The sequence below is a fragment of the Anopheles arabiensis genome, chromosome X (assembly GCF_016920715.1).
Source record: "Anopheles arabiensis isolate DONGOLA chromosome X, AaraD3, whole genome shotgun sequence".
Taxonomy (NCBI): domain Eukaryota; kingdom Metazoa; phylum Arthropoda; class Insecta; order Diptera; family Culicidae; genus Anopheles; species Anopheles arabiensis.
In genome coordinates, this window is record NC_053519.1 from 2,149,035 (window position 1) to 2,174,915 (window position 25,881).

A 25,881-nucleotide genomic window follows, 5' to 3' on the forward strand; every position below is an offset into this window, starting at 1 on the left:
ATAGCTGCCATCATCGAACGGATCATATACACGCACACATACTTGCAAGCCATAAGATGACAGCCCTATTACGTAATCTCAACCCATATATTTTGTTTCGTAACCAAATGTGAATTATGATTGATTTGTCCCTTTGATTTTTTCAAGAGCATGTTCGGGGGTGGCTTAAAGCTTTATTGCATAGTTTAGGGCAGTCCGCTCATTTTTTCTCAATTCTAGCATAACTTTATTTACTCGGGTTTCTGGTTGTAATGTGCAGTGACAGTTTGCACATTGTAGTTTTTATGACAAAATGGACAGGTTTTACGTGAAAAGTGTGTTTATAAATGTGGTTTATAATTTTCTCTATCCATTCCGTGGATTTTATTGTATATTAAATCGATAAAATAGTAATTTTTCATCCGCCATTGTAACGCTCTGCTTGAACAGCACGAATGTCAAGCTGCTCGAGCCGTGCACGCAACTAGAATGTCACTTTGTGTGTGCGTGTGTGTGCGCTCTTTTTTGGATATTTGTTTTCGTAATTTTGTCTATTTTAACGCGTTTCCGCATGATTTCGACTAATAATCCTGTTCCGACGAGCTCGATTTACCTACCGACCGCCTTTAATCCACACTTTCCCGACCGTGGGTGGGTTTTTACATGGATTTTCGGTTCCCGTATGGTGGTGTGTATGTATGTGTGTGAGTGAAAAATAGTGTGAATTGTGTGGAAAATCAGGAAATATCCGTAATTTCGTGACAAATGGCTGGAAAATGTTGAATATTCATGTGTGATTTGATGGTTGTAACGGCCAATCATCCCGTAATATCGGTATTTGTTGTGTACCGGTCCGTGCTTTGCGTCTGTGTGTGTGTGTGATCCGGCTGGCAGCTTTTGACAGGTTCGCCGGTTGTTCCAGCTTGCACAAATGCCGCGGAACCGGCAACGGTCGAATTCCGTAGAAAATGTGCTGTGTCTGTCGAGGCCATTAGTAAAAATCTCGATATTTCTGAATCATATTTCTTTCTTTTTTTCTTTGATATTTCTGCTTGCGTTCTAGCCGGCAGAGCAGAAAGTGAATGAAAATCAGTGCCGGGCTGAACGTGTTAATCATTTAATATTTACTTCCATAGGTTAGGACTAGTGATGGGTAAAGTTGGTAAAAATCCGGAGTCGACTCCGATCCGACTCCGATAAAGTCGGAATCGACTCCGGAAGGTAGGTCCGTGCTGCAATATCCGGAGTCGTTCGGAATCGTACGGAGTCGCCCGGAGTTGCCCGGACTCCGGTCGACTACGGACGACTTCGAACGACTCCGACTCTGGGAGGATCTAGTGGTTCCATTTTGCCGGAGTCGGAATCGAACTAACAATAGTCTTAGTCGGATCGGAGTCGTGGGTGCGCTCCATACAGCACATCACTAGTTAGGACAGTCAGCTTTATTTTCTCAATTCTAGCACAAATTTATTTATCAGTTTTTTGTCTGTGTGAAGGATAATACGCGAAAAATAAGAAAGAAAGAAAAAGAAAAATACATTAGGAAACAGTTATATATTTTCGGCATAGTCATATTCCTCTTGCTCTAACAGAAAAGTCAGGATTCTTCCCGAAAAGAGTCCCGATGCCTAAAGTTCCCAATGCCTCTGCACTAGTTGTTCCATTCCTGTAACTATTTTGATAGTTATGCTGTTGTACGATTAGTTTCAATCGTTGTACTTTTACAAAGGATATCACTGGGTCTGATTTTAAATGCGAATAATTTTCTCCAAGTTTAAATTTATCGTTGATTTGTCAAAGGGAAGCTAAAGTTATTAACTGTTCGTACTCTCTTCAATTTATATTTAGTATTATAATTATTTTCTTGAATAGCTCAATCCACTAGCCGACTTGTTTTGTTTCATTTTTTTTTCATTGATATATTTTGCGACCACGTCATGGTTAGTGGAACTGTTTAGCCGTTCAGTCGTAGTTTTTTCATCTATATTATTCTTTTACACGTTCTTCTATATTATCATAAACGAATTGACCTAAAATACCTACGCCCAGTATCTGCAGTATGGGTTTATGATCAGCTCCAGGACGAGTATGGGGTTCAGGGCCGGCATGAGCCATGAACGGTTCTAATACCGGTATAGGTTCATGTACGGATCTAAGGCCGGTATCGGTTCATTACGGTTGCAGGGCCAGTATGAGATCTTAATCGGCACCGAGACTGGTGTAATACTGGATCCTACATAATGCATAGTAAAGAGTAATTAATATCACAATACCGGTATGATACTGTATCCAGGCCAAAATAACTATGGGCCCAATATGGGTTTATGATCGATTCCAAGACTGTTATGTGGTCATGATTGGTATCAGGACCGGTATGGTTTATGATCGGTTCCTGGACAGGGGCTCTGATCATCAAACTTCAATCTCAGCAGTCGCAGAATCCCATAGTATACATGATTCCCTTGAGCAATGCGTCTCCGGATTTCGCTGCTGATGTCGTTGTCCGAAGTGACGACCATCTCAAGATAGCAGAACTCCTTTACCACCGCGAGATTGACGTACAGCTTCCCAGTTGGTCTGGGTATCCGGCAAGGAGGTACTTCGTCTTCATTGCATTAATTTTCAACCCAATTCTTGTTGCTTCGCGTTTGAGTCGGGTGTACGCCTCACGAACCTTCGCTGTTGTCCTGCCGATGATGTCGATGTCATCCGCGAAGCCAAGAGATTGGTGGATTAAGGATCGTGCCAAGAATGTCGTTATCTAGCTCCGCACTTCGAATAACACCTTTCAGGGCGATGTTGAAGAGCAGACATGAGAGTCGAACGATTCCGACATCAAGTTCGACACTCTCACCTGCACTGCACCCCGTTCATGGTAGCCTCTAACATCCCGAACTTCCCAGGGAAGGGGTGCCGCTGCATGATGTTCCATTGCTCATTCCGGTCCGGTGTCGTAGGCCGCCTTGAAGTTGACGAACAGACGGTGAAAATTGGTCAGTGATGGATTTGCCTCCAACAAACCCAGCTTGGTAGCTGCCAAAAAAATCTGTAGCAAGGGGCACAAATTTGTAGAACAGGATCTGGAACAGTATCTTGTAGGTGGGATTAAGGACTATGACCCAGACCCATACCTCATCGAGCGCAATTCGGGTCTTTACATCATATCCCATGGGGTTTGCAGTTCCATGTCCTGAGATTCCAATCGTAAGTCCTTTTTCTATGCGTGAATCAATACTCAATTTAGCCATACAACCCATCCGCCCAAGGGCTTGGGTTTCCCCGTATATCTAAGCATAGAAAATTAGCCTATATGTGGCCTGATCATGGTGTTCGAACGGCAAGTCGAGCGGCAGATGACACGGAAAATCGAATGAAGTTTTTTTTTCCAAAAAACTTAGATTTTAACTTTTTTATGCGTATTGTGTAGATGAAAGCTTCCAAAAGTCGATTAAACGTCCATCTCTTCTAGTAACTTAACATGATTCCTATATTTTGTTGTTTCATTTGAAGCCCGTTGGTACATTCGACTGCCGTTCGAACACCGTGATCAGGCCGATTGTCTTCTAACTTTCCAAGCAAAAATCTGTACTATATGGCCCATATGCCCTTTTAACTTTTCAAGCGAAACTCTATAAGAATGGTCGTAGAGTCAAATACGTGGGCATCATCAGTATCAATCATTACTTAAATCTCACTTGCAGCAGTTTTGATAGTTCAAATTGAAGTTTATAATTTAAACAATCGTATCGCCGTTCTAGTTCTAGCGATGCATAACTTCCATGCGAAACCATACAATACAATACTGAGGGAAGGAGAATGCACTCAAAGCGAGGAAAAGCTCTACTGTGTGGCTATCTCACCAACAGATGGCGCCACCAGCTTTTTTATGCTATATTTAGAGTGCATCAGTCGTTTACCGTCTGCTAAACGAAGTCTTTTTAGATTCCTTACAGGTTAACTGCTTGAGTCGTTTAGAACCCCTTTAGTGGTCGTTTAGTTTCGTTCCTCGTAATTTGTACCTGTACCTATCAAAGTGTTAGTCAAAATCGTGCTTGCAAGCGCAGTTGCGCTGTGATCTCGCTCAATGGGGATAACGATCCCTACGGTCACACTATCTTTTGAACATTGTGTATTTGAAGGTTTATGTGACAGAGCGTTTCTACATACACCGAGAATGCAGCTGAGAAAATAACTGACAGCATGCTTTGACAGCGACTGACAGCATTTTCGGTGAGAGAATTCTCCTCGGCATGCAAAGAACGATGGAGCTGAGAAAAAATTGAATTGGCAGTTTATAGCGATCGATCAATTATAGTTTGCATTTTTGCCGTCTAATAATCGTAGATATATTATTAAAAAGTAAAAGAAACTTTTTTGACTTCAGTTTAGCGATTAAAATGGATTTTTTCAACATCATTTTAAAAGTCTCATCTCGGCGCTTTTCAGAGCTTCTACACACACCAGCGTGAGAAACCGGTTGTCAATTCTCTCACAGCCATCTCTCAGCTGCAGCCTCGGTGTATGTAGAAACGCTCACATACTCAAAATACAAATTTGACGTTAATTTGCACACGATCGGTGAATGGGCCGTCAAGCTGACATTAGCAAGTTCCACGCTGCTCGACACTGCTCGATCCCGCTCATCCGTGTGCCGTTTCTGACGTACCGCGCGCCCAATCGGTTCACAAACAACAGTTTCTCGGAAACCGTGACAAAAGAACCGGCATCGATAGACTGTGCGTGTGGTACTGGCGAAAGTGTTTGCTGCCAACCTGCTGTGTCCGCGGCCAACCTTTGGCGGGCCCCGTGTCAGGACGTGAACCGTCCCCCCGTCCAGCAGCGTAGCCCCAATCAACCCCGAAGAGGCGAACGACCATCAAACACTTCCCCGTAAGTTGCGTGGGGTTAAATAGCGTTCCATGGCGTCACACGCCGTCCCCAGATTCCCGTGAATATTCAGGCATGGTGTGGTGTACGGGGGAAACGTTTGTCATTTTAGTATGAGCGTATGTCGCAGACGGTTCTACGAAATGTAATTAATTCCCCGGTTCCGCGCCGGCCCACGCCACCGGGCTGCATGTTCGCATACACACACACACACACACATGGACGCACGGTCGGCATCACATCTGTGTGCCATTTGTATGTGGAGGCGACATTTGCGCGCTTCCACACATTTCCTCGGAAACGCCGCGCTGTGCTGTGAATGTGTATATGTATGTATGTGTGTGTGTGTGTGGAGCTCCGTTTGGGAACAGTTTTTGCCTAAAAAAAGAGCAAACTTAACACCTTAATTTTCATGCTCATGCTTATGTTCTAATGCCCCCTCTCCACCTTCCTGCCCCATCAACCTCATCCCTTTCTTTTTTGACAATTGATGGTGGAAAATTTCCAGACACAGTCGGCTCACAGCGAAGACAACGCTCGGCCTTGGGCAACGCGAAAGCAAAAAAAAAAAGCGCGCAACTACTTGGCGTGGCGAGATAGAAGAGTGTGTTTGTGTGTGTGTGTGCTCGACGGAACGAAAACAAGCGGGTTTCTGGTGCGAGCGAGCGAGGAGCGAGCACCGTCGGCTAGCCGGTCCGAAACGCTCGGCCGCTGGGTAGAAGGGAAGGAACGGCATGGGTGACCTGCTCGCGTTGCTAAATGAGATCAACAGTACCGAGACGGACATGGAGTTTTGCGAAGATTTCAACCGGCTGCAGCTTATCCTGAACAACACCAACCAGTTCGTCCGCTCGTTCGACCGGATCGTCTTTCACAGCGGTAAGCAGTGCCATTTCCCCACGCCCTACGCCCGCTGACACTCTTAAATTTGACCGTTGCTATCTTCACTATCCCGCTTTCTCCCTCTCTCCCCTCCCCCCCTCCCCCCTTCTCAACGCAGGAAATGAGCCGTACATCATCGAGGTGGTCGCCCGGCTGCTCAAGTATCTGCGCGTCCAGAACTATCTCGACGAGGAGAACAAGGTGAACCCGCAGTACGAGCCGGAGCTGCGCCGGATCACGATGTACCTGCTGCTCAACACGGACGTCAGCTTCCGGTACGATCTCGAGCAGGACGCGCGCGTCAACCATCTGCTCAACAGCCTGCCCCAGCTGACCAACTGCCTGCTGATGAACTGCATCTGGGGCCTCGATCTCGACCGGTTCTTCTACGAGATGCTGCGGTACGCGCCGCCCTGGTTCTCGATGCAGTTCATCGACCAGGCGACCGCGAGCCTCGACTACGGCCGCCCGTACGAGGTGCTCGAGCGGGTCGAGTCGATGGTGGTCTCGATCTACTTCGCCATCTGCCGCACGGACGTCGACCTGCGCGAGGTCAACCGGGCCCGGCACGTCGACCAGCAGCGCACGCTCGGCAAGCTGTACGACTACGTGGTGGAGATGCTGCGCTTCTTCAACAAGCCGGACGTGGCCAGGTTCGAGCGGTGGTCGAAGCTGCGCAAGCACCGCTACTTCGGCTTCGTGGTGAAGCACATGTTCAGCATGACGATGGCCTGCCTGGAGCGGTACTACCGCCGGCCGGCCATCCCGGTCGATCCGGCGATGTCGGTCTACCAGCTGATGGACGACCGGCACGTGCACAAGCCGTCGCCGGCCGAGTACTCGCCCGCGTCGGACGCGACCCTGCTCAAGATCAACCACTGTCTGCTGAACACGCTCGAGTTCTGCATTATGCACGTGACGCTCGAGCGGTTCTGCTACTGGGCCGAGATCGACCTGTTCTGCGGGGGCGAGGCGGTCACGCTGCAGCAGGTGATCGGCGAGTCGGCGTACCGGCTGTGCGAGGACCTCAAGTCGCACAAACACTTCCGCCACAGCATCCTGCGCCACCTGACGCAGTTCGCGCTGCGGCCGAAAACGCTCGCGGAAAAGGCGACCAGCCTGACGCTGGGTGCGCTGATGGCGCGCATCGACGCTGCCGGCACGGACGAGGACCGGCTGGTTTATTTGGGCGAGTTTCTGTCGCGCGGTGGGCGCGTCCTCGACGTCGCCGAGTGTCTCGACACGGTCGAGCAGCACTGCCGCCTGCTCAACGGGGCGCACGTGCGCATGATGATCGAGTACGACGTGCGCGAACCGGTTGGGAACGAGCTGGAGGACGAGGAGGAAGAGGGGGAGGAGCGGGACGAGCTGACGGACGAGCGGGTCAAGCTGCGGGAGCTCATCCTGCGTGCGGTGGACGGGCTGCCGGCGGACGAGTTCGAGCGGCTGCTCTGCTACACGCTCGACACGTTCGGTCCGGACTTTAGCCGGTACGAGCGGCCCGACCTGGTGCCGTCCATCGTGCAGCTGGTGAACCGGCTGGCCGAGCAGCAGCAGACCGTGCCGAACGTGCAGCAGCTGCTGTTCCAGTCGCCGGCCAAGTTCTTCGACCGGCTGGTACGGGCGCTGTACGCGGGCGGGACGGGCACCTCGCAGGAGCGGCTGGCGGAGGCGGTGGTCGGGATCATCGCGCAGCACAAAACGATCGCCAAGCGGTACATGCGCCCGCACCTGGCCGCCCTGCTGACGGACGAGTTCGAGCTGTGCCGCCAGCCGGCGCTCAGCGTCTTCGCCAGCCGGCTGTTTGCGTGCGGCCTGTTCACGCCGGTCGAGTTCGTGGGCCAGTTCCTGGTGAAGGGTTTGGCCGAATCGTTCCAGAAGAACAACCGGCCGGCCCTGTACGAGCTGATACGCCTGTACGGTACGATCTGTCCCCGGTGCTGGGCGACCGACGAGCCGAACGACGGCGACGATGCCGCGTACGAGTCGAGCGAGCCGAAGCGATTGCTGATGCACCGGATCGCCCGGCTGCTGGCGGACATCCTGCACATGAGACGTTACCACATGGCGCTCAGCGAGAAGGTGCAGGAGGTCGGGCCGGATCGTGCCACCATGGTGGCGGCCGCGCTCGAGCAGCTGGTCGCCACGCTCCGGCAGATGCAGAAGCAGTTCCGCGACGCAGGTAAGGCCACATCTCGCATCTCGCGCACACACTGCTTGTAACACATCCGCCCTGTCCTTTCCTTCAGACAAGACGGAGTTTCTCGAGCGCATGGAGAAGGAGGTGGACGCCAGCACGCTCTACTACATCCACCAGTTTCTGTATTTGGAGCCACCGCCGGAGGTGGACGATCTGCTGGACGGCGAGTTCGACGACATACCGCAGCCGGTGGAGAAAAAGAAGGAGCAACCGAAGCAGATTGCGTACGAGGCCTTTATGTATCGCACTTCGCTCAACCCGTCCTCGAAGGAGAACGACATCCTGAGTCACCTTCTGATGGTAAGCCCTCCCCACACTGTGATATTAACACATCAGTCTGATTTTTTCTTTTTTATTTAATTTTAAAATAAGTACTTCTCACAGACACTGATTCAAAGTTACTGTTTGAAGAGATTGATCCCAATACTTATTTGCATCATTTTTCCGCTGGCGAAGCTTCGTGCCTTTTTTCGACCAATTAGAAACCAGTTAGAATTAGAATTTAAGTAAATGATGGTTAGATTTGGATAATGAATGTATTGTTGGAAAGGTTTCCATGTCATAAGTTTATGTTATTTCTGAATATTTTGCAAAAAATTGTTTTTAAAGTTCATAAAAGATCGAAAACTAAACATCACTTTCAAAATGTTTGATATTTTCATTTTGATGAGTGATTTTGTTTTATGATTCGACTCTATTTCAGTCGTGAGTCGTATATCATAGAAAAGATCAACATTTTTCCTACGAAGTTCCCTAACTGGAGTGATTCTCAGTTTAAAAAAACATAAATGTCAAAACAGAAAATATCCGGAATCTTACGAAGAGAAATGCATGGCAAATGTACATTTTTTTCTCACAAACTTAACCTCTCATTTTTTTTTATTCTACTAAATTCAAAGCCAACCTTGTCCATTTTACCAATTTGATTCAGACCAAATCCCAAATCCAAGCTAATGCTTACACTGTAAGCAAATTAGGCCAATAGTTAAAGCAACGTACAGCAAATTCCCATGTTAAAACCATGTCTTACCTCTTTTTTTGTTTTGGCCAGGTATTTCCCCGCTGCATACTGCCGGAGGTGCTAGCGCTCGCCCGGAACAAGCGGGTCGGTACGTACATTCCAGCGATGGCCGAACTGGGACTGACGCACATCATGAAGGGCTCGAAGCACGGCGGCCTGATACGCCACTGCGCCAGCAACTTCATCGCCTGTCTGCTGCAGGTGCTGCTGCCGGCCCAGGTCAAGCGCGGTCGCGGTGTCGACGAGGCGTGCGAGAACGCGATCCGGATCGTGCTGCAGCATCTGAGCACGCTGGAGCCGTGCCACGACCGGGACCAGGCACGGGCAGCGCTGAGCGCCGATCTGGCCGAGCTGTACCGGTACGTGCGGACGGTCGCACCGTCGGTCGCCCTGCTGGACCAGCTCAAGGCCTGCCTGACGGACGGGTGCTGCGAGCAGGAGGAGCGTAACGACGCCGAGGAGCAGCAGCAGCAGCAGGAGGAGAAAATGGAGCAGGAAGCGAAGGAGGTGGAGGAAGAGGAGGGAGGGACAGAGGACATGGACACGAGCGAAAAGAAGGAGCAAAATCCGTAACGCGAGCAGCGGGGCGGCGTCAACCACTACGGGTTTGTTGTGTGATGGTCCGAAACAGTGCTGCAAAATGTCACTGTCGATGTCATAGACAAACAAAAAATCCATGTCAGCGTCACGTATTCAATATTGATAATCAGAGCTGATACTCTAAACGATTGGTGTGACCAATGCATGCTTCGTGCCGGCTTTGCGAGCAACGCCTGGTCAGTCACAATGTCATGACTTTTTTTGTTGTTGCTGTGATCAATTCTGCAAAATGTCACTGACATGACTATATCATGACGCACTTTCGTTGAGTATCAGCAATGAACATCTCGTGATGCTCGTGACATTTTGCAGCACTGGTCCGAAATGTGTCCCCCCCCCATTCACCCACTCTTCCACCCCCCGGAAGCCTCGCAAACAAACCCGCGCACCACATGTGCGAGAACAGACAACTTTTATGCTTATCATAATATTTTTTTGTTTTACTTTTTTCTCTCTCCCTCTCCCTCTTACTTTCTCTTGCGTAAGGGAAACAAAAAGGAATGAATTCACAAAACCTCACAAGAGGGGGAGAGGGTTGAAGTGGTTTGAACAAAGCAGGAAGAGAACTTCGCAATCGAACTCCAAAGCGAACGAATACCACTACGCACAAATGAACTAAACACAGTCAGAAATAAAACGAAACCACGTGCGAGAATAACTTGAACAATATAGTGCTTTGTTTTTTCTTCTATTTTAACTTTTTGCAACATACATCATTTCATTGAGGGGGGGTTTACCATTTTTTTTTATTTGGTTTGCTCGTATCTTTATTAGCATTCTCTCTTTAAACCTCGCTCCCCTGCCCTCTGCCCTAGAGTTTGGCCCGTTTAATCCGGGATATCATTTTTATTATTTTTTTATAGAATACAGAGAGAGATAGAGACTGAAACAATGGTGGGAGGTGGTTGGTATCCTACACAGGAAGGAGCTTTTCAGGGAGCGGTGTCTGTGCCCAAATAGGACTGGGTTTTCGCGCGACTGATTCAGGATTTTCCAAGTCACTTTTGAATTTTAACATTGTTTTTCAACGCGTGCAAGATGTTATTCTACATCGCTCTAATCTATCATTCCCATCATAATAATTTTTAATTTCTTCAGCATGATTTTCAACACTTCGTGGGTCTATTGCCATCGTTTTTTTGTCACATTGCTCCTTTCATTCAAACTTAAATTCAATTGGTAGAAATGAGTAATGAAACAACATTCGCGTTTTAGGGCTATTTTACAGGGTTTTCGATCGCTTATGTGCACAGCATTTATTCATCGCTTGCAAGATGTTTTTCAACAGCTGTCAAATGGTGTATTTGCTTCATAATGAGATTTCAGATTTAACACACAATTTTCAACACATCACAAAGAACTGTCATACCTCAATCCAGCTAGAGGTGATCATGACAATCATGCTGAAGAAATTAAAAATGATTATGATGGAAATGAAATACCAGTGCGGCGTATAACAGCTTGCACGCGGTGAAAACCAGTGTTTTCACATTCGAAAGTGACTTGGAAAAACCAGCAAAGACATGTACAACAGCAAGCGAAAGAGAGCGAGACAGAGAGAGAAAGAGAGAGAGAGAACAGCGAGGGAGAGATACAGCTATTGCTTAGTGTATACGCTTCTAATCTATAAATTATCGTCCTCGTGTTGGGTGGGGCGGGGGAGAATTTGTAAAACAAACAAAAAAAAAATCAGATCGCTTCCTACAACAAACTTTACTGTCAAGCGCAGAGCCGTCTTAGAGAGAGTATTCCTTCCGAGCGGGTGTATGTAACAACAGCCTGCTTCCTATCTATATCATCCCCCTTTGCCCCGCCCCACTCGAGGAGCATAAACAACAACAACTACGACTAATCGTGACGCGATGATAACAACGCGATTGCGTGTGTGCGTGTGTTGGGTAGAGCAGAGCACACAGGAAGAGGTCCCCCGGGTTCAATTAAGCATCTTCCGTTTTTTCTTCTTCCTCCTCTTCTCGCTTCGATTAAGTAAACACACACACACACAGCTGAACGGAAATAAAAAAAAAGAAAACAAAACAGCCGCCACACATCTTACGAGATGGTGCAGTCCATGTCGCCGTGCTTCGGCAGCTCCAGCACGGAGGCGACCGCCCGGGCCATGTACGTCATCGTGCCGTAGCTGCCGCTCGGCGCACTGTCGTACAGGTGCTGGCAGATGTAGGCGGCCCCGCCGCACAGCAGCAGCCCGGCGGTGGTCGTCTCCCGCACGTCCTTGTTCTTCGCGCAGCACAGCATCGCGTCGCCGTGGCTTTTGCGCTGATCCTCCAGGAACAGCTGGTTCGCCCGGTGCACCAGATGCTCGACGTAGATGATCGTGCCGATCGACGCGAGTATGTTGTGCTCGGTGACGAGCGTCAGCACCATCAGCGCCTCCACCACCAGCTGCCGGTACTCCGGCTGCGGGATCGTGTTCAGCGCCGTCTCCACCTCGAGCGCAAACTTCAGCTCGTTCGGTGTCATCTCCTGCGTGAGGCTCTGCGGCAGGATGCGGCCCTCGATCGCCAGCCCGGAGCAGCGCTCCAGCACCGTCCAGACGCGCGGGTAGAAGTCGCGCGGCACCCGGTTGAGGGCACCGTCGAGGCGGCGGCGCCGCAGCCACTGCCCCTGCCGGTCGTCGATCAGCGAGCCCTCGGCCGCCTCCGGCTCGCCGATGCCGATCTGGCTCTTCTTGCTCACCCGGCTCGACTTGCAGCTCACGATCGAGATGTTGCCGCGCGCGACGCTGTTGATCGCGAACTCCTTGCCGCTCAGGATGTGGTGCAGCAGGTTCTTCATCTCGAACGGCGACAGGTTGAGCAGATGCTCCGATGCCTGCTCGCCGTCGCAGTTGAGCGTGCGGGACAGCTCTTTGGCCATCACCTGGATGATCAGGCCGACGCGCAGCCGCAGCATCTCGTGGAACAGCTGCGGCTCGGTGCGGATGAACATCGCGAGATAGACGAGCAGCTCCTGGGACAGCATCGCCGTACTCTCGTCGTCCCCGTACGCCTCGTGGATGACGGCGCGCAGCTCCATCTCGGGCAGCGGGGCCGTTATCGTGTGCTCGCTGTTCGGCGGCATGCCGACCGTAACCTGTGCAGCGGGGAGAGGGGAGAGGCAGCGGTTAGTGAAGCTATTAAAGGCCGATCGCACAACCTCCCTTTCGCTTACCTGCTTCTGGCGCACGAGCAGATCGGTAACGGCCTTCGCTAGGTCCTCGACCCGCTTGCCGAGCATGCCGGCGGTGTGGCGCACCAGGCCCCACATCTTCTGCTGGCACGCCTTCTCGTACAGGCCCTTCAGCAGACCGCGCACCGTCACTACCCTGCCCTCCTCCAGCATGCCTTGGGAAGGGGAATCTTCATTAACGCCCGCAGTTAACTCTATCCATCCAGGCCCGTGTGTGTCCCCCCCCCCAACCAACAGCATTACGGTAGCGGAACGATCGTGCAGCAGTAGGCGGCGTTGTGCGCGCGGCAAGCAGAGTTAACCCCGACCCAACCAGTGCCAGCAGTGGGTGGGTGGTTGGGCGCGCAGTTGCAGAAGCAGAAACCGGTGCGATGTGCGGACAAATGCAGGACGAGGCAGGCAGCAAGGCAAAGCAGCATTATCACCATAGCCACGACGGCACCAGACGCGGGACGACGGTACAAGCACACACATACACACATATACACACACGTACACACAGGACATGGAACAAGTGCAGCAAGGGCAGGATAGCGGGAAGGTAAGATGAGGCAGCAGAACGAAACGTCAAACAAGTAGGGAAAGAAATATAAATTAGTAGAGCAGCAGAAACATCGCACGACGACGACAGCAAGAAAAAGCAAACACATATTTATCGAAGAAGATACATAAAGTGTGCCAGCCCGTGTTATTGTCCTGGTAGAAGTGGTGTTCTCATGCTTGGTTGTTATGTTAACTTTACTGTATAAGTAGCACAAAATGCGTTTACCGCCACGCTAAACAGTTTAATCGATTGCTTGATCGAAGCTTCGTGCATTTCAGTACTTGTTATTGCACTTTTAATACTTTAGTTGAATTTATCTGTCCGATATATTTAAATTAGTATTTAAAAAGGAAAAATATTAGGGAAATTCTATTGATTAGAGTGCAAAATGTGTTATTTGTAATTAAACAATTCCAAAGACGAATAAAATAAAGAAAATTAATCATTATGCTACAAACAAACAGGCAGACCAATTGAATGCTATAGTTAAAACGTTTACCGCATAATGTCGCTTTTACAGAGTTTTTGCAAGTCAGAATCAAGTGTCAACAAACCCTTATCACTAGCTTAAGATCCATCGAAAAGTTGATTTTTTTCAGCAAAACCATTTCACAGGCAGCTTTTTGCAACGAATAATACAATTTTGAGAATTTGTAACATTTTGTGATAGTTATTATTGCACCGAAATGCACGACAAAACATTATGTCATTATTTCTATAGTCTATGGGTGGCATCGCGAATGGAAGTAGTCAAAATAAACGACGGTTAAAAATAATTCCAATAATAATCCAATAATCCAATCCAATCCAATTAATAATCCAATAATAATCTAATAATAATAATCCAATTAATAAATAATAATTTGATAATCCAAGTATCAAACACACAAATGATATTGCTCATTATACGAGATTTTACTCTTTACGAGAGATATTTGCTGAAGAGCAGGAACGCAACAAAACAGGAGTTACACGGCATTAGAAAACATTAAGCACACAATCTGCTACAAACAATCATGCGCTTATAAAACCCAAATTGAAGCGTGAAAAAAATCAACGTTTTTATAGATAGAGTGAATCTTGAGCTAGTGAAAATGGTTTGTTAACATTTAATTCTGGCTTGAAACATAGAAAAGAAATTTAGAAAAAAAAACAAGATCAAACATGAAAATATTCTAACCACCGTTAACCTTTTCTGGCAACCGGTTTTGAGACAGTGATTAAAGTACAGCAAACATAAAGCTAAATTGCCAATCGGTGTACGGAGCAAGCACAAATTACGCACGAAAACAATAAAAACCCCAGGCGAAACTGATTTATCTGATTGCAAATGTAACAGCGTAGAGTTATACATTTTTAGCAACAGAGCATGATGGTTTTAAACATTTTCTCTCAGGCTCTCTGCGTCTCACATCGGTCAGATAAATCAGTTTCAACCCGCAACATCTCCACACCCCCGCGTGCAGCGCGCACAGCAACATACCGGTGTTGAAATCGAGCCCCTGCGTATCGACCAGATGCTGCAGTATGTCGCCCTGCTCCTCGAGATTCTCCGTCTCGCGCAGCATCGCAATCAGCTCCTCCACCTCGGTGTTCTCGAAGTTGGTCTCCGTGGTGGGCCGGTGGCGCGGCAGCGGCTGAATGTGTATCTTTGGCACTGAGACACACAAAAAAAAAAACAAAAGAAGCAAATGAGCGCCTTGGGAGTTGTGGGTTGTGTGGGGCCCGCGCGTTACTTACTGGCCGCAGTTGCCGACGTTTGGATGTGCAGCTTTTTGCCGTCGTCGTCGAGCGACACACGCTCCGTGCCGTACCGCGGTTGCTGCTGCTGCTGCTGCTGCTGCTGCTGGGCCTGCGTGTTCGGGGAAGGATCGCGCGATGTTGGCGAACCGCCGGATGGCCCGGTGGCCGCAGCACCAGTACCAGCACCAGCAGCACCAGCAGCACCGACCGTTGTCTGGTTCGGCTCGAGCCACTGGGGTGTCACGTGGGACAGGCGTCGCTCGGTCACATTACCCTCCATGCCGAGTGTTTCCGCTGTAAAGAAAAGAGTTTAAGCATTACGGTTAGTCTGATTCAGCAGGAGCCGCAGGCGCGTGTTACGTACAGTCGACGTTGATCGAGCGCGTCTTCTTGATCGCACCCTTGACCGACATGCGGCGGCGCAGATTTTTCGGCCGCAGTCCGGACGACCGGATCGAGGTGGTCGATGCCCGGTGGCTGAACGAGCGCAGCAGATGCTCGTCCAGGTACGCCTGCACGGCGGGATTCAATTCTGCAAAACAGAAGGAGAAATGTCAACTTTAGAAGGAGATTTTTGGGGGGGGAGGCACGTTGCGCGAACACTCACTGTCCGGGTAGCCGTCCTCCTGGCTGCCGAGAAAGCTCAGATCCGTGATGGCGGACGTGTTGATAAAGTCGCCCAAATTGCCGAGGATGACGCGCGTGCCGCTGATGTAGCCCGACTTGAGCTTCTTCATCGTTTGGATCATTGCCAGCGGCACCTTGTTGTTATCTGGAGGGTCGAGACGTCGTACCCGCGTGGGCGCATTTATAGAAGGAAGTGGAGAGCAGCAACAAAATGCAAGGATGCCCAAAAAGACAGCAGAATTAGTAGCTGAGTAGCAGTTTACAATGGATCATGCCGATTTGAAGGAGGAGTTAAGCATACACGCGCTCTCTCGCAGGGAATGTGAAGGAGGGGCAGACATGCAGAGATAGATAGCGAGTAGCATTGGATGTTATCATTGTGCGAAAGAAAGGTTGTTGTTTAGATTACTGGGACTAGGAAGGTACGAAGGGAAGCCTTATGGTTAAGCATTGCACAGTCTGGAGACGTTTCCATGTTATAACTTTTGCTCTGCCACTACTAGCTAACCATGGAATGGGGAAATAATAAAGAAACACATACACTACATACACAAAAGCCACACGATCAAGATGTTGTGGTGTTTTTTTCTCTCCTAATGTTTTACTGCGCATCATATAAAACAAACATTTAAAGGAATGATGATGACAAGCTGCATGTTAGATTTGTCACTATAAGGCCGGACGTTAGACAAAATCAAAAGCCAAAATCTTCTTGCAGACACTTGGTTAGCCTACAGATGCACTACAACGCTGGTATCTTCTCACAGAGGCATGCGTCATGAGATCAATCCCGAAATTGGGGCAGTTACTATCACACAAAACCGTACCGTACTCTATAACTTATCTTTCAACAAGCACCACGCCGAGTTGATTCGAGATGACACATTTAACATTAATTCCGAACGTACTTGAATAGAAGTTTCCGCCAACGGCACCACTACCGAACGTACAGGCAGGACGCAACGAATCTCCCGAAAGCGCACACACACTTTTTCGCTCAGGTAGCTACAAGTCTAGCAGCCTTCAGCGAATCTTTTTCGAACAATCCAAGCTATCCATCGCTGGATGGACAACAAAAATATTTGCTTGCAATTTTTCCACAGGTGACGAGCGGCCCAAGTGTTCTGGTGGTGTATTGTGCATTTCCTAATACAAGAACCCATATCTTATTATGCTCAATTACGTATTATTTTGCTCAATTACGAAGATTCGGGGGAATACAAAATTTGGCGAATCTTTTTTTTGGCACTTGTTTCTGATGGAAGGGTAAAGATTCGCGAACAAAGATATGGGCTGTGTGGTGAGCTAACCTATAAAGAAGCTATGTATTGCAGGCTTCTCGAGGCTTTCGACATCTCGACTTTTTAATTCCTTAATCTAAATCCTTTTATCGTAAATCTAATCCGCTAATATTAGTCTTGATTTTTGGGGATGTAAATTAGTCTTGTTGAATGTGAGATTAAAATAATTTCAACTTGGATTCAAACGCTTACAATGAGTCATACAAATTGGATATTAACTGATTTTTATGGAGGTATGACTACGATAAAATCAGAAGCGCATCGGCAATAATCAGCACTCCAATCGACATCAAAGATGTAACATTCTAAGGTCAGTGTCGTGTAGAGCCGTTCGGAGCAATCCAAAGACGACTGAAGCCTCTACCCATCAGTCGGAGACGTTGAGATCGTCAAAAATCGCTGGGACCGACCGGAACCAGCTCTGTCTGCAGACTAGCCGCGAGTCCCAAAATGTAGCTATAATCCAGGATTTAATCAAAATCTATTACGACTGAGTTTGCAAGCGATTTTATGTTTCTTGGGAGTGTCGGTTGCTCTGTACGTGCCTGTAGAACAAGTGTGTTTGATGTTATGGGTACATAAATGTTAGATATTCAGATATTCTTGCGGGCCGTATCCAAAATCGACCCGTGGGCCACCAGTTTGACATACCTGCTCTTCGTGAAAGTATGTGTGTTTGTGTGCGCATTCGCTTTAGTTACTGCCAATTGTTTCACTAAACAATCCAACGCCAAACAAGCTCATTAAGCGATCGCTCCGATTACTAGCCTTATGGTAGAGACGGTGTCACAACTGATGCCCTTCCCAAACTGCAACAGACAGGACAACAGACACGCGTAATCGTAGACGCAGACGACAGAGACGTGCGCACACATAATGACATAAAGCCACATAGGGGGTTCTCTTTAATGATTGTAACGTCGATCGACCTCTAATCACGTTGTTGCACCTTGTTTTTAGTTCGTTCTGCGAGTGTGAGCCAATCCGATGCAATGTGTGCGGATGTGTTGGATGATTTAAAAAATAAATAAAATAAAGCGTCGGGAAAATGAGCACCGCCAGAACTAAACTAGGTAGACAAGCAGATGTACCGAGTGTGCATACCGAGAGCCGAGGACATGAAGCATGAAAAGGCATCGATGAAATGTGTGGAGTATGGGGAGTATGACAAGTATGTTCCCGATGCATGCCCTGAATGGTTTGTTTTAGTGATGGGAGCGCGGAATCGGACCTATCCGGAGCCGATTCTGATTTAGGTGCCTAACCCGGAGCCGATTCCAGATCCGATTCCGGAGTTGAATCCGGAGTCGAATCCGAATTCGGAACCGATTCCGGAGTCGACTCCGAATTCGGAATCGGAATCGGCTCCGGAATCAGAATTGGTTCCGGATTCGGAATCGACCAGGGAATTACAATATGCTTAGGAAACGGAATCAGAATTGACTCCAGAATTGGAATTAGCTCCGGAATGATAATTAGTTCTTCAATTGAATTGAGTTTCAGAAGCGAAATCAGTCCGGAAATCTCCATGAGTATAGGTCGTTTCCAGTTAAATTTGGTTTCTTTGCGGCTATCAATACGTAGCATCATTGGATCCAAACGTCTATTCTTATGGAGATTTCAATTCCGATTCCGAAGCTGATTCTGATTCCGGAGTTGATTCCAAAGCCGATTCCAATTCCGGAGCTGAGTCCGTTTCCGAAACCGATTCCGGTATCCATTTCACAAAACTTCATTTTTCCCATCACTAGGTTTGTTTGTGAGTGCTTAATTTTATGTCCTCTTTGCTTTTTGTCTTTAAATTTTTTTTTTCTGCATTACCTTTGTGCTTTAGCAAGCTAACCATTATTTTGAAGGGGTTTTGAGGGGGGTGGGTGGAGTGTAACATAATTACCTAAGAGCCAATGGGTGGCCATCAGTGTGATCGTAGGTCGACCGAGCAGATGGCGCCAGCTATAGCTAAGGAACGCTAGTATGTCGGTGAAATTGCTCGCCAGCAGGGCGGGATCGCGCGATGTATAGTACTCGTCGTGATCGAATATCTGGTGTGTTGTGACCCAGCACATCCCAGCAAACACACACACACCCAACCCAGCCAAGCCAAGCCAATGGCGGGATGGATGGCAATCGATAGGGTGGGTTTGCGCGGGCGAGACAGTGAGTTGATGGCAGAGATGTCGGGCACCGGGATGAGTGGCGGGTGGGTGTAGGTGAAGGGCAGGGTGTAGAGATTGCATATGTGTGTGTGTATGTGTGGGCGTAGTTTTCCAGCAGTGCAGCAGGGCAGGTGCGATGTTGGAGGGGGCCATCATGATCATCACCACCACCACCACCAACCGTGACCGCCAAGTTCCCGTCATTCGTGTGAATTACATTTTTGTTATTATTTGTTTTTTTTTTTTTGTTGTGTTTATCGACACGACATGGGAAGGGGGGATTGTAGCGCGAAAAGAGAAGAGATGAAGAAAAAAGAGAAACAAATGAAAAAGATTTGCCAATTATTGAAAAGGTGACACAATTTGTGAAGAAGTATGCAAAAAAAAACACACACAAAATTGCAACTCCGTGGCGGGCTACAATCCTTGCAGATGAATATATGAGAATCAGCAGCTTTCCCCCGTAGCGAAATGAAAAGTTGTTTGGAGCTCAAATTTCCACGCGCCCTGTTGTTGGGTTTTCCTTTTATCTTTTCCTTTTTTTAGAAGTGTATTATGGAGAGAGTATTTTATTTTTTTTGCTTCTGTGTCTGTTAGTGTGTTGTGAAAAATTTCGACGATTTGTTGTTGTTGTTGTAAAGGCCAATTAAAACGACGCAAGAAAGGGAGACAATACAAACAGCCTAAACGCTTCTGCTGTTGCGCTCCTTCTCCAGCGGGTGGTTGTGTGTTTTGTGCAAAAGCAAAAGGGATAGAGCCAACACATACACCCTACACCCTGGTGTGCAATTATTCCCTCTTCCAGATGCGCTGTGCATCGCACAATCCCTCGGTAAAGGGTAAAACTACGTAAAAGGTGAACAAAATTGTTAATAATCAAAATATAAATATACAAAAAAAAAAACAACAAAATCATAATTTTTAGAACAAAAAAAAAACCTCACGCATTTGTATAACGGGCATATAAAAACGGGAGCTTTTGGTATCAAAAAAGGGGGGATTTGGGGGGTTTCTTTTAGTGAACAAATACAAACACTCAATGCAATGCTTTTACTGAAGAAGAAAACCAAAATAAAATAAAATAAAATAAGAAAGGGGGAAAAAACAAACAGCAACACCACATACTACGATAGCCAACACTACTAGAGAAAGGGGGAAACAAAAAACGGAACACACAACAAATCAAAATCTACTACTAAAGGGGTGGGAGGGGGTGGCAAACTACTGTATGTACAGGATGCGTGGGTCGCGCACGCAACGGGTGTAGATGGGAAAAAGGATCGAACACACTACCGGAAACACGCTGGATAATATGGTAAAACAGAGATAGTGGGTGTGTTGGTGAAAGAAAGTTTGTGTGTGGAAAAGAGGAGGAGAGAGACAGAGAGAGAGAGAGAGAGAGTGAGGGAGGCAAGACGGGTAGAGTAAAGCGTTGGACCGACCTAGATGTACGGTTTTCAGCACCAGCGTCAGCAGCGGGCGGCCGAGCAGATTCTGCCACGCTGACTTCAGAAAGTTGATCTCGCCCTTTAGCAGATCGATCATAAGCTCGTTGTCGGACGCGATATAGAATCGGTTCACGTCGGAGAACTGGTGCGGTAGGATGGTAGAAAGGAAAAAGAAACGAAGAAGAAGAAGTAGAAGCAGACGAAGAGCATATATGTATATATTGCCAAAAAAAAACCCTCGCACACACCGTGGGTGCAGCAGCTCAAGACGAAACGGATGGATAAAGTTGTGTAAGGTCGGCTACATACAAAAAAACAAAACCGTAACTGGGAAGCACTGAGGGAGCTGCTGTGCTGTTTTTGTGTGTATGTACAGAGACCCTACACCACAAATCGGATCAGGGCTCGGCTGATCATCAGCAGGCACTCAGCCGATAAATTGCATGTCAGTTCTAATGGCCTTACTTCACACGATGTTTGGCTATGTGTGCGTGTGTGTATTTGTGTTGTTATTGTTGTGTGTGTGTGTGTGTGTGTGTGTGTGTGTGTGTGTGTGTGTGTGTGTGTGTGTGTGTGTGTGTGTGTCTGACAAATCTGACTGAAACAAAATCCACGTCAGTGTCACGAGCTCAACTGTGATGATCAGAGGTGAGGCTCAAAATGTTGTTGCGACCATCTTACTCTTAGTGACATTTTAGCAACCAAAGCTTGGTCAGTCATGACATGACATGACTTTTTTAAGTTCTACAAAATATCACTGGCATAGTCATGACAAATTCCGTCTGAAACAATATCATGTCAGCGTCACGAGCTGTGATGATCAGAAGTGAGACTCAAACAGTTGGCGCGACCATCACATGCTTGGTGTCATTTTGTGCAACAAACTCTTGGTCAGTCACTTCGACATTTTCTGTCGGTGATCATCACAATAGTCATATGACGGGTGGTGCTTGCGAGTGGTCCCATGCAACAACCTGAGCATGACTGAGGATTATAACCGACAGAAAATGTCGAGATCAAGTGAGTGACCAAGAGTTGGGAGCTAAGTAAATTGTCATTAAGTATGTGATTGAACTGTTTGAGTCTCATCCCCGACCATCACGGTTGTGTATGTGAGCTGACTTGAATTTCGTTTCAGTCATGAGTTTTGGTGACTGAAACAGTGGCATTTGGCAACAATGGTCACAGTTGTTCATTGATGAAGCTACCGAACATATCTCATTCTTTTCGTTTCGGTGAACATCTCGTGATGCTCATGACATTTTGCAGCACTGGTCACCCCCAGTGAGTGAGCAGGTGCGTGACACCCGCGTTGCGTCTTGTTTTTGTTAGAAAGTCCTATGGAAAAGAAAAGTTAACCAAAATAGGGCTGGCCAAAGAGCCTGGTAGCCAGCACCTAGCCGCCTCATACCTGTGGCGTAAACGCAAAGATGCGATCCTTGAGCGAGTACAGCTTGCTGGTGCTGAGTATGCCGACGTCGCGCGACTTGCGTCCGGACAAGCCCAGCTTCTTGTTGCGCCCGAGGTACGTGTACAGGTGGCTGAGTACGCGGGCGGGCTGCACCTCGATCGGGGCCACGTCCGCGATCGTCTGCACCTGGATGCCGTGCTCCGCCAGCTTGTCCCGTATGTCGTTGTCCTCCGCCAGTATCACCACCTGCACGACCACGTCCGGCTTTTTCTGGGCCCCGAGCCGCCGGTTCAGCGGATCCAGCTCGCCGACGGCAAGGAAACCCTGTCGGACACGAACCAGGGAAAAAAGAAAAGAAAAAGCCAAAACAGTAAGCAAAGGGCAGGATTGAGAAAAACAAAAAAGCATAGGAATACCACGTGACGCTTACCTCCTGCAACAGCTTCCCGAGGATGTAGAGCGACTGGCCCCACAGGAACGGGCAACGGCCGACCACGACGCGCTGCTGGCTGCCGGGCGCCTGGTACTCGGCCGCCACCGCCTTCTCCGGCACCGCGTACAGCTCCGGTATCAGCTTCATGCCCTCCTCCGTCTTCACCAGTATGTCCTCGAGCTTTTGCGAGTACTCCGCCACCGCCTGCTTGTCGTTCTGGAACGCTTTGTTCAGTATCAGGTAGCAGAAGAACAGCGGCCACTCGCACTCAATCTTCTCGAACATGCGCAGCTCCCACCGCTCGTAGTACAGGCGCGTGTTGTCCTCCTTCGGCGTTTTGTAGCCGTCGCGCAGGAACCGCTTGCAGCCGTACCGGCCCTGCAGCCGCGTGATGATCGCCTCCTGCGTCGTCTCGATCAGCTGCGGGTCGTCGCACGCGAACGCGGGAAAGCCGACCACCGACAGCAGGCCCGCGTCCAGCTCCTTGCTGTTCGATTCGCGCGGCAGCATCGACTGCAGCACCGCCTGGCACTTGTGCGCCTCGTCCGCGAGCACGTGTATGACCGAGCCGGAGCCGCCGCGCGCCCCGAACAGGTCGAGCTCGTTCATCGCCTCCAGGGCCGCCTTCGCCATGCCGATCGAGCTCGCGTTCAGCTCCGGCTGGCCGTGGTTCGACTTGTCGCCCCGCTCCCAGATGCCGTAGTCCGGGATGCAGTACGCCGACTCGATGTAGAACACCAGGTTCTGGATGAACGCGACCTCGTCGAGCGAGAACACGATCTGCAGCCCGGACGCGGTCATCTGGGCGAGGATGAGCAGGTAGAGCGAGATGGCGTCGATCTGCAGGTGGCCCCACTCGCTGTCGCCCACCACGATCTGGCCGTTGCGGCTCGAGTACTTGGCGTGCAGCGAGTCGAGCGGGTTCTGCGACGTCTTGAAGCGCTCCACCTTTTCCTTCTGGTTCATCATCGCCATCAGCAGGCCGCGCATCAGCTTCACGCAGCACTGCTCCAGCTCGTACGCCTTCGCCCGGTCCTCGTCCTGGTCCGCGATCTTCTTGTACGCCATCGACAGCCCCCAGACGGCCAGTATGCAGTACACGTTGTCGCGTATCTGCGGATAGAGAAAGAGAGAGAGACGGACAGAGATAATGGGAGCGTAATCAATTGGTGTCGATTCCGATCAATCAACGCTAGTGGCGAAACGAAAACGCTACCCAGGCGTGCTGCGTTTGGGGGCTGGCCGGGAACAGCCCGGTCACCGGTTGCTGGTGGCGCATGATCAGCCGATGCACGATCCGCTGGTAGTAGTCGAGGCGAACCCCGGAATTGCTCCGGCTACGCATTCTGGCCGCAGGAAACGGGAAACGCCTGCTGGTAAACGAATCGGGCGGATAGGCTGTCCTCTCGTTTCACTGACTCGTGGGATGATTCACGTTACCCGACTACTCGGTCGACTCCAAAAAAAAAAAACTAGGTGGCTAGGTTTGATTGTCGCTTCGGTTGATTTCTTTCCTGCACACGGTCGGCGGCTGGCCACAGGAAGGTTGATTGATTTCGGCAACCGTAAACCGATTCGGTTGGGCAAAACAACTAGCAGCACTTTTCGGGACACTGTGTTTTTCCTTTTTCTTTTCCAAGCACAGAATGGGGAGGAGGGGGGTGAAGTAATGGGAGAAGAACTCGAGCGAGCGAGGGGAAATTTTCACCCGTACCCGTCTCGAGCTCCCGACAGTACGTGATTGCGTGCGCGCGTGTGTATGTTTGTGTGTGTGTGTGTCGGCTGGCGAGACGAACTTTTCCTTTGCACGGCGGAGGCGGCCTACGTTCGCACTGGCACGAGAATGTCACTTGAATGTCAATTCAATCAGAAAGCACCGACCGAACTCGCGACGACGTACTCGTCAGCAAAAGGGGGAAACGCGGGGTGTAACGTGGGTACGGCTGGGAAGATGGTCAAGGGCGTTCGCACATGGTGTACGTCCCACCTCCGGCCCGGCGGAAATTCGGATGGAAGAAGAAAGCGACGGAACCGGACGAGCGCTGTGCTCGGGTCGGGAGATACTGTGCCACTGGCGAGACCCGCTGGAGGATTGTGGTTTCCTTCGGCCTCGGTGCTGTCGGTATTGGTCGAACCCTTCTCCCTCCCTTCTCCTTTTGCAGTCTGTTTTCGTGGTGCTAAACACAATCCTACACCTGCACTAGCGAGGAACGTCATCCATATCGTGGTCCGTTTTCGTAGCATTGTTTTTGTTTGCGCAGCGTTTACGAAGCTTCGTTGAGGGATCGTTGCATTCGAACTATTCGTTAACCTTCGTGTCAACGGATGAACACTTGTAGTATGTATTTTCTCTATTTTTTTTGAGGCAGCTAGATCAAGATTTTATGTGGATAAAATACAGGCGGTTCCCGAGATTCACTTTTAATGGGGACCGAAAATGGCTGTAAAAGACCGCGTTAGTTGAATTGTACGGTTTCCCAGCCAAAATACCTACCCACAAATTTCCGTTTTATGCTTTCTAATCGCCGGCGAATCGAGCAGCGCTTTTAGTAGTAATTAATTGCCTTTGATGTTTATTTCAAAGGAAATAAATTTAATAAATAACATGAAATCTACTAAATCATGGTTTAATGGTTATATTAAACATTTTTCTTTCCTTCACCCGGAGAAGGAGGTGCACAATTAGCACTAATAAATGCAATTTGTCGGGTGATTTTTACATTTAACAGTTTCGACCACACCGCCAATGTCTTCTTGCGCTGAAAGATCATTAAAACAATACTCTTTTTGTTCTTATTTATATCTTAAGATATAAGCTATGTAGAGACCACAAGAAATTTATTTTGAAAAATGCTCATACAATTACCATCATTCAATTAATCGCAATATCAACCGAAATAGCGTTTGACAGCAGCGTCCAATACAATCGCATAGGATCAGCGTTACCATCGCCCTTACCTGGAATACCTGGAGTTTTTCAATTGAGTTTAGACTAGCAGCATACTTTTTTAGAATAGTCGCAATATATTCTTGACTAGCATCTTCTATTTTTGAATACGAGCAATGGATTATTGACTAGGAGCAATTGATTTCAGCAAATCCCTGCTTGACAGCCTAAGAGCGACGCGTTTATAGCACCCGATGGTACAGATTGACTTGAATAATAATCAGTGGATAATATTTAATTTCACCAACCCCTAAGTTTAAAGCATTTTCCATGCGCCACAGATTAGGCTTAAACGACTGGAAAATCGAATATTGGGGCCCTTTCCGTTTTAAGTTCGTAGGCTGAAATTTCAGCCTGCCAGCTGTTTGCATTGTATAGCAGTTTTCGAGCAGCTATCTAAGTCGGTATAAGGGCGGTGGCAACGCTCATCGATTGCAGTTCAACACTAACGAGTACCTGGTCGTGTTTCTCTCATCCTTCCTGCTGACGGTCCTGTTCGAGACACCGTTCATC

The 25,881-nt window shown here is 48.6% G+C and overlaps 2 protein-coding genes across 5 annotated transcripts; one reads left to right on the forward strand and one right to left on the reverse strand.

The window, feature by feature from the left end:
- Nucleotides 1-4,623: 4,623 nt before the first annotated feature.
- Nucleotides 4,624-10,233, forward strand: LOC120906813. The gene is made up of 5 exons (XM_040318853.1): nucleotides 4,624-4,869; nucleotides 5,375-5,745; nucleotides 5,867-7,930; nucleotides 7,998-8,248; nucleotides 9,000-10,233. Exons 2-5 carry the CDS (start codon nucleotides 5,601-5,603, stop codon nucleotides 9,540-9,542), a joined length of 3,003 nt encoding a protein of 1,000 aa, XP_040174787.1. The 5' UTR covers nucleotides 4,624-4,869; nucleotides 5,375-5,600; the 3' UTR covers nucleotides 9,543-10,233.
- Nucleotides 10,225-24,620, reverse strand: LOC120906812 (probable phosphorylase b kinase regulatory subunit alpha). Of its 4 annotated transcripts, none has more exons than XM_040318852.1 (10): nucleotides 23,638-24,620; nucleotides 22,419-23,534; nucleotides 21,989-22,312; nucleotides 18,868-19,015; nucleotides 15,653-15,817; nucleotides 15,410-15,577; nucleotides 15,043-15,339; nucleotides 14,786-14,959; nucleotides 12,741-12,913; nucleotides 10,225-12,662 (listed from the first exon to the last, which is right to left on the reverse strand). In XM_040318852.1, the coding sequence occupies exons 1-10, from the start codon at nucleotides 23,764-23,766 to the stop codon at nucleotides 11,622-11,624; spliced, it is 3,735 nt and encodes a 1,244-aa protein (XP_040174786.1). In that variant the 5' UTR covers nucleotides 23,767-24,620; the 3' UTR covers nucleotides 10,225-11,621. The 4 variants fall into 4 exon arrangements, with proteins under 4 accessions (XP_040174786.1, XP_040174784.1, XP_040174785.1 ...); XM_040318850.1 differs by having other exon boundaries at nucleotides 12,741-12,952; XM_040318851.1 differs by lacking the exon at nucleotides 18,868-19,015 and adding an exon at nucleotides 20,572-20,719.
- Between the last annotated feature and the right edge of the window lie 1,261 nt (nucleotides 24,621-25,881).

Excerpts from the sequence above, each read along its gene's own strand:
- LOC120906813 (XM_040318853.1), top strand. The coding sequence starts at position 5,601 with ATGGGTGACCTGCTCGCGTTGCTAAATGAGATCAACAGTACCGAGACG. Across the intron at positions 5,746-5,866 it reads CCGGATCGTCTTTCACAGCG|GAAATGAGCCGTACATCATC; the intron begins GTAAGCAGTGCC and ends TTCTCAACGCAG. Across the intron at positions 7,931-7,997 it reads GAAGCAGTTCCGCGACGCAG|ACAAGACGGAGTTTCTCGAG; the intron begins GTAAGGCCACAT and ends CCTTTCCTTCAG.
- LOC120906812 (XM_040318850.1), bottom strand. The coding sequence starts at position 23,766 with ATGCGTAGCCGGAGCAATTCCGGGGTTCGCCTCGACTACTACCAGCGG. Across the intron at positions 22,313-22,418 it reads TCGGGAAGCTGTTGCAGGAG|GGTTTCCTTGCCGTCGGCGA; the intron begins GTAAGCGTCACG and ends CGTGTCCGACAG. Across the intron at positions 14,960-15,042 it reads AACGTCGGCAACTGCGGCCA|TGCCAAAGATACACATTCAG; the intron begins GTAAGTAACGCG and ends TGTGTGTCTCAG.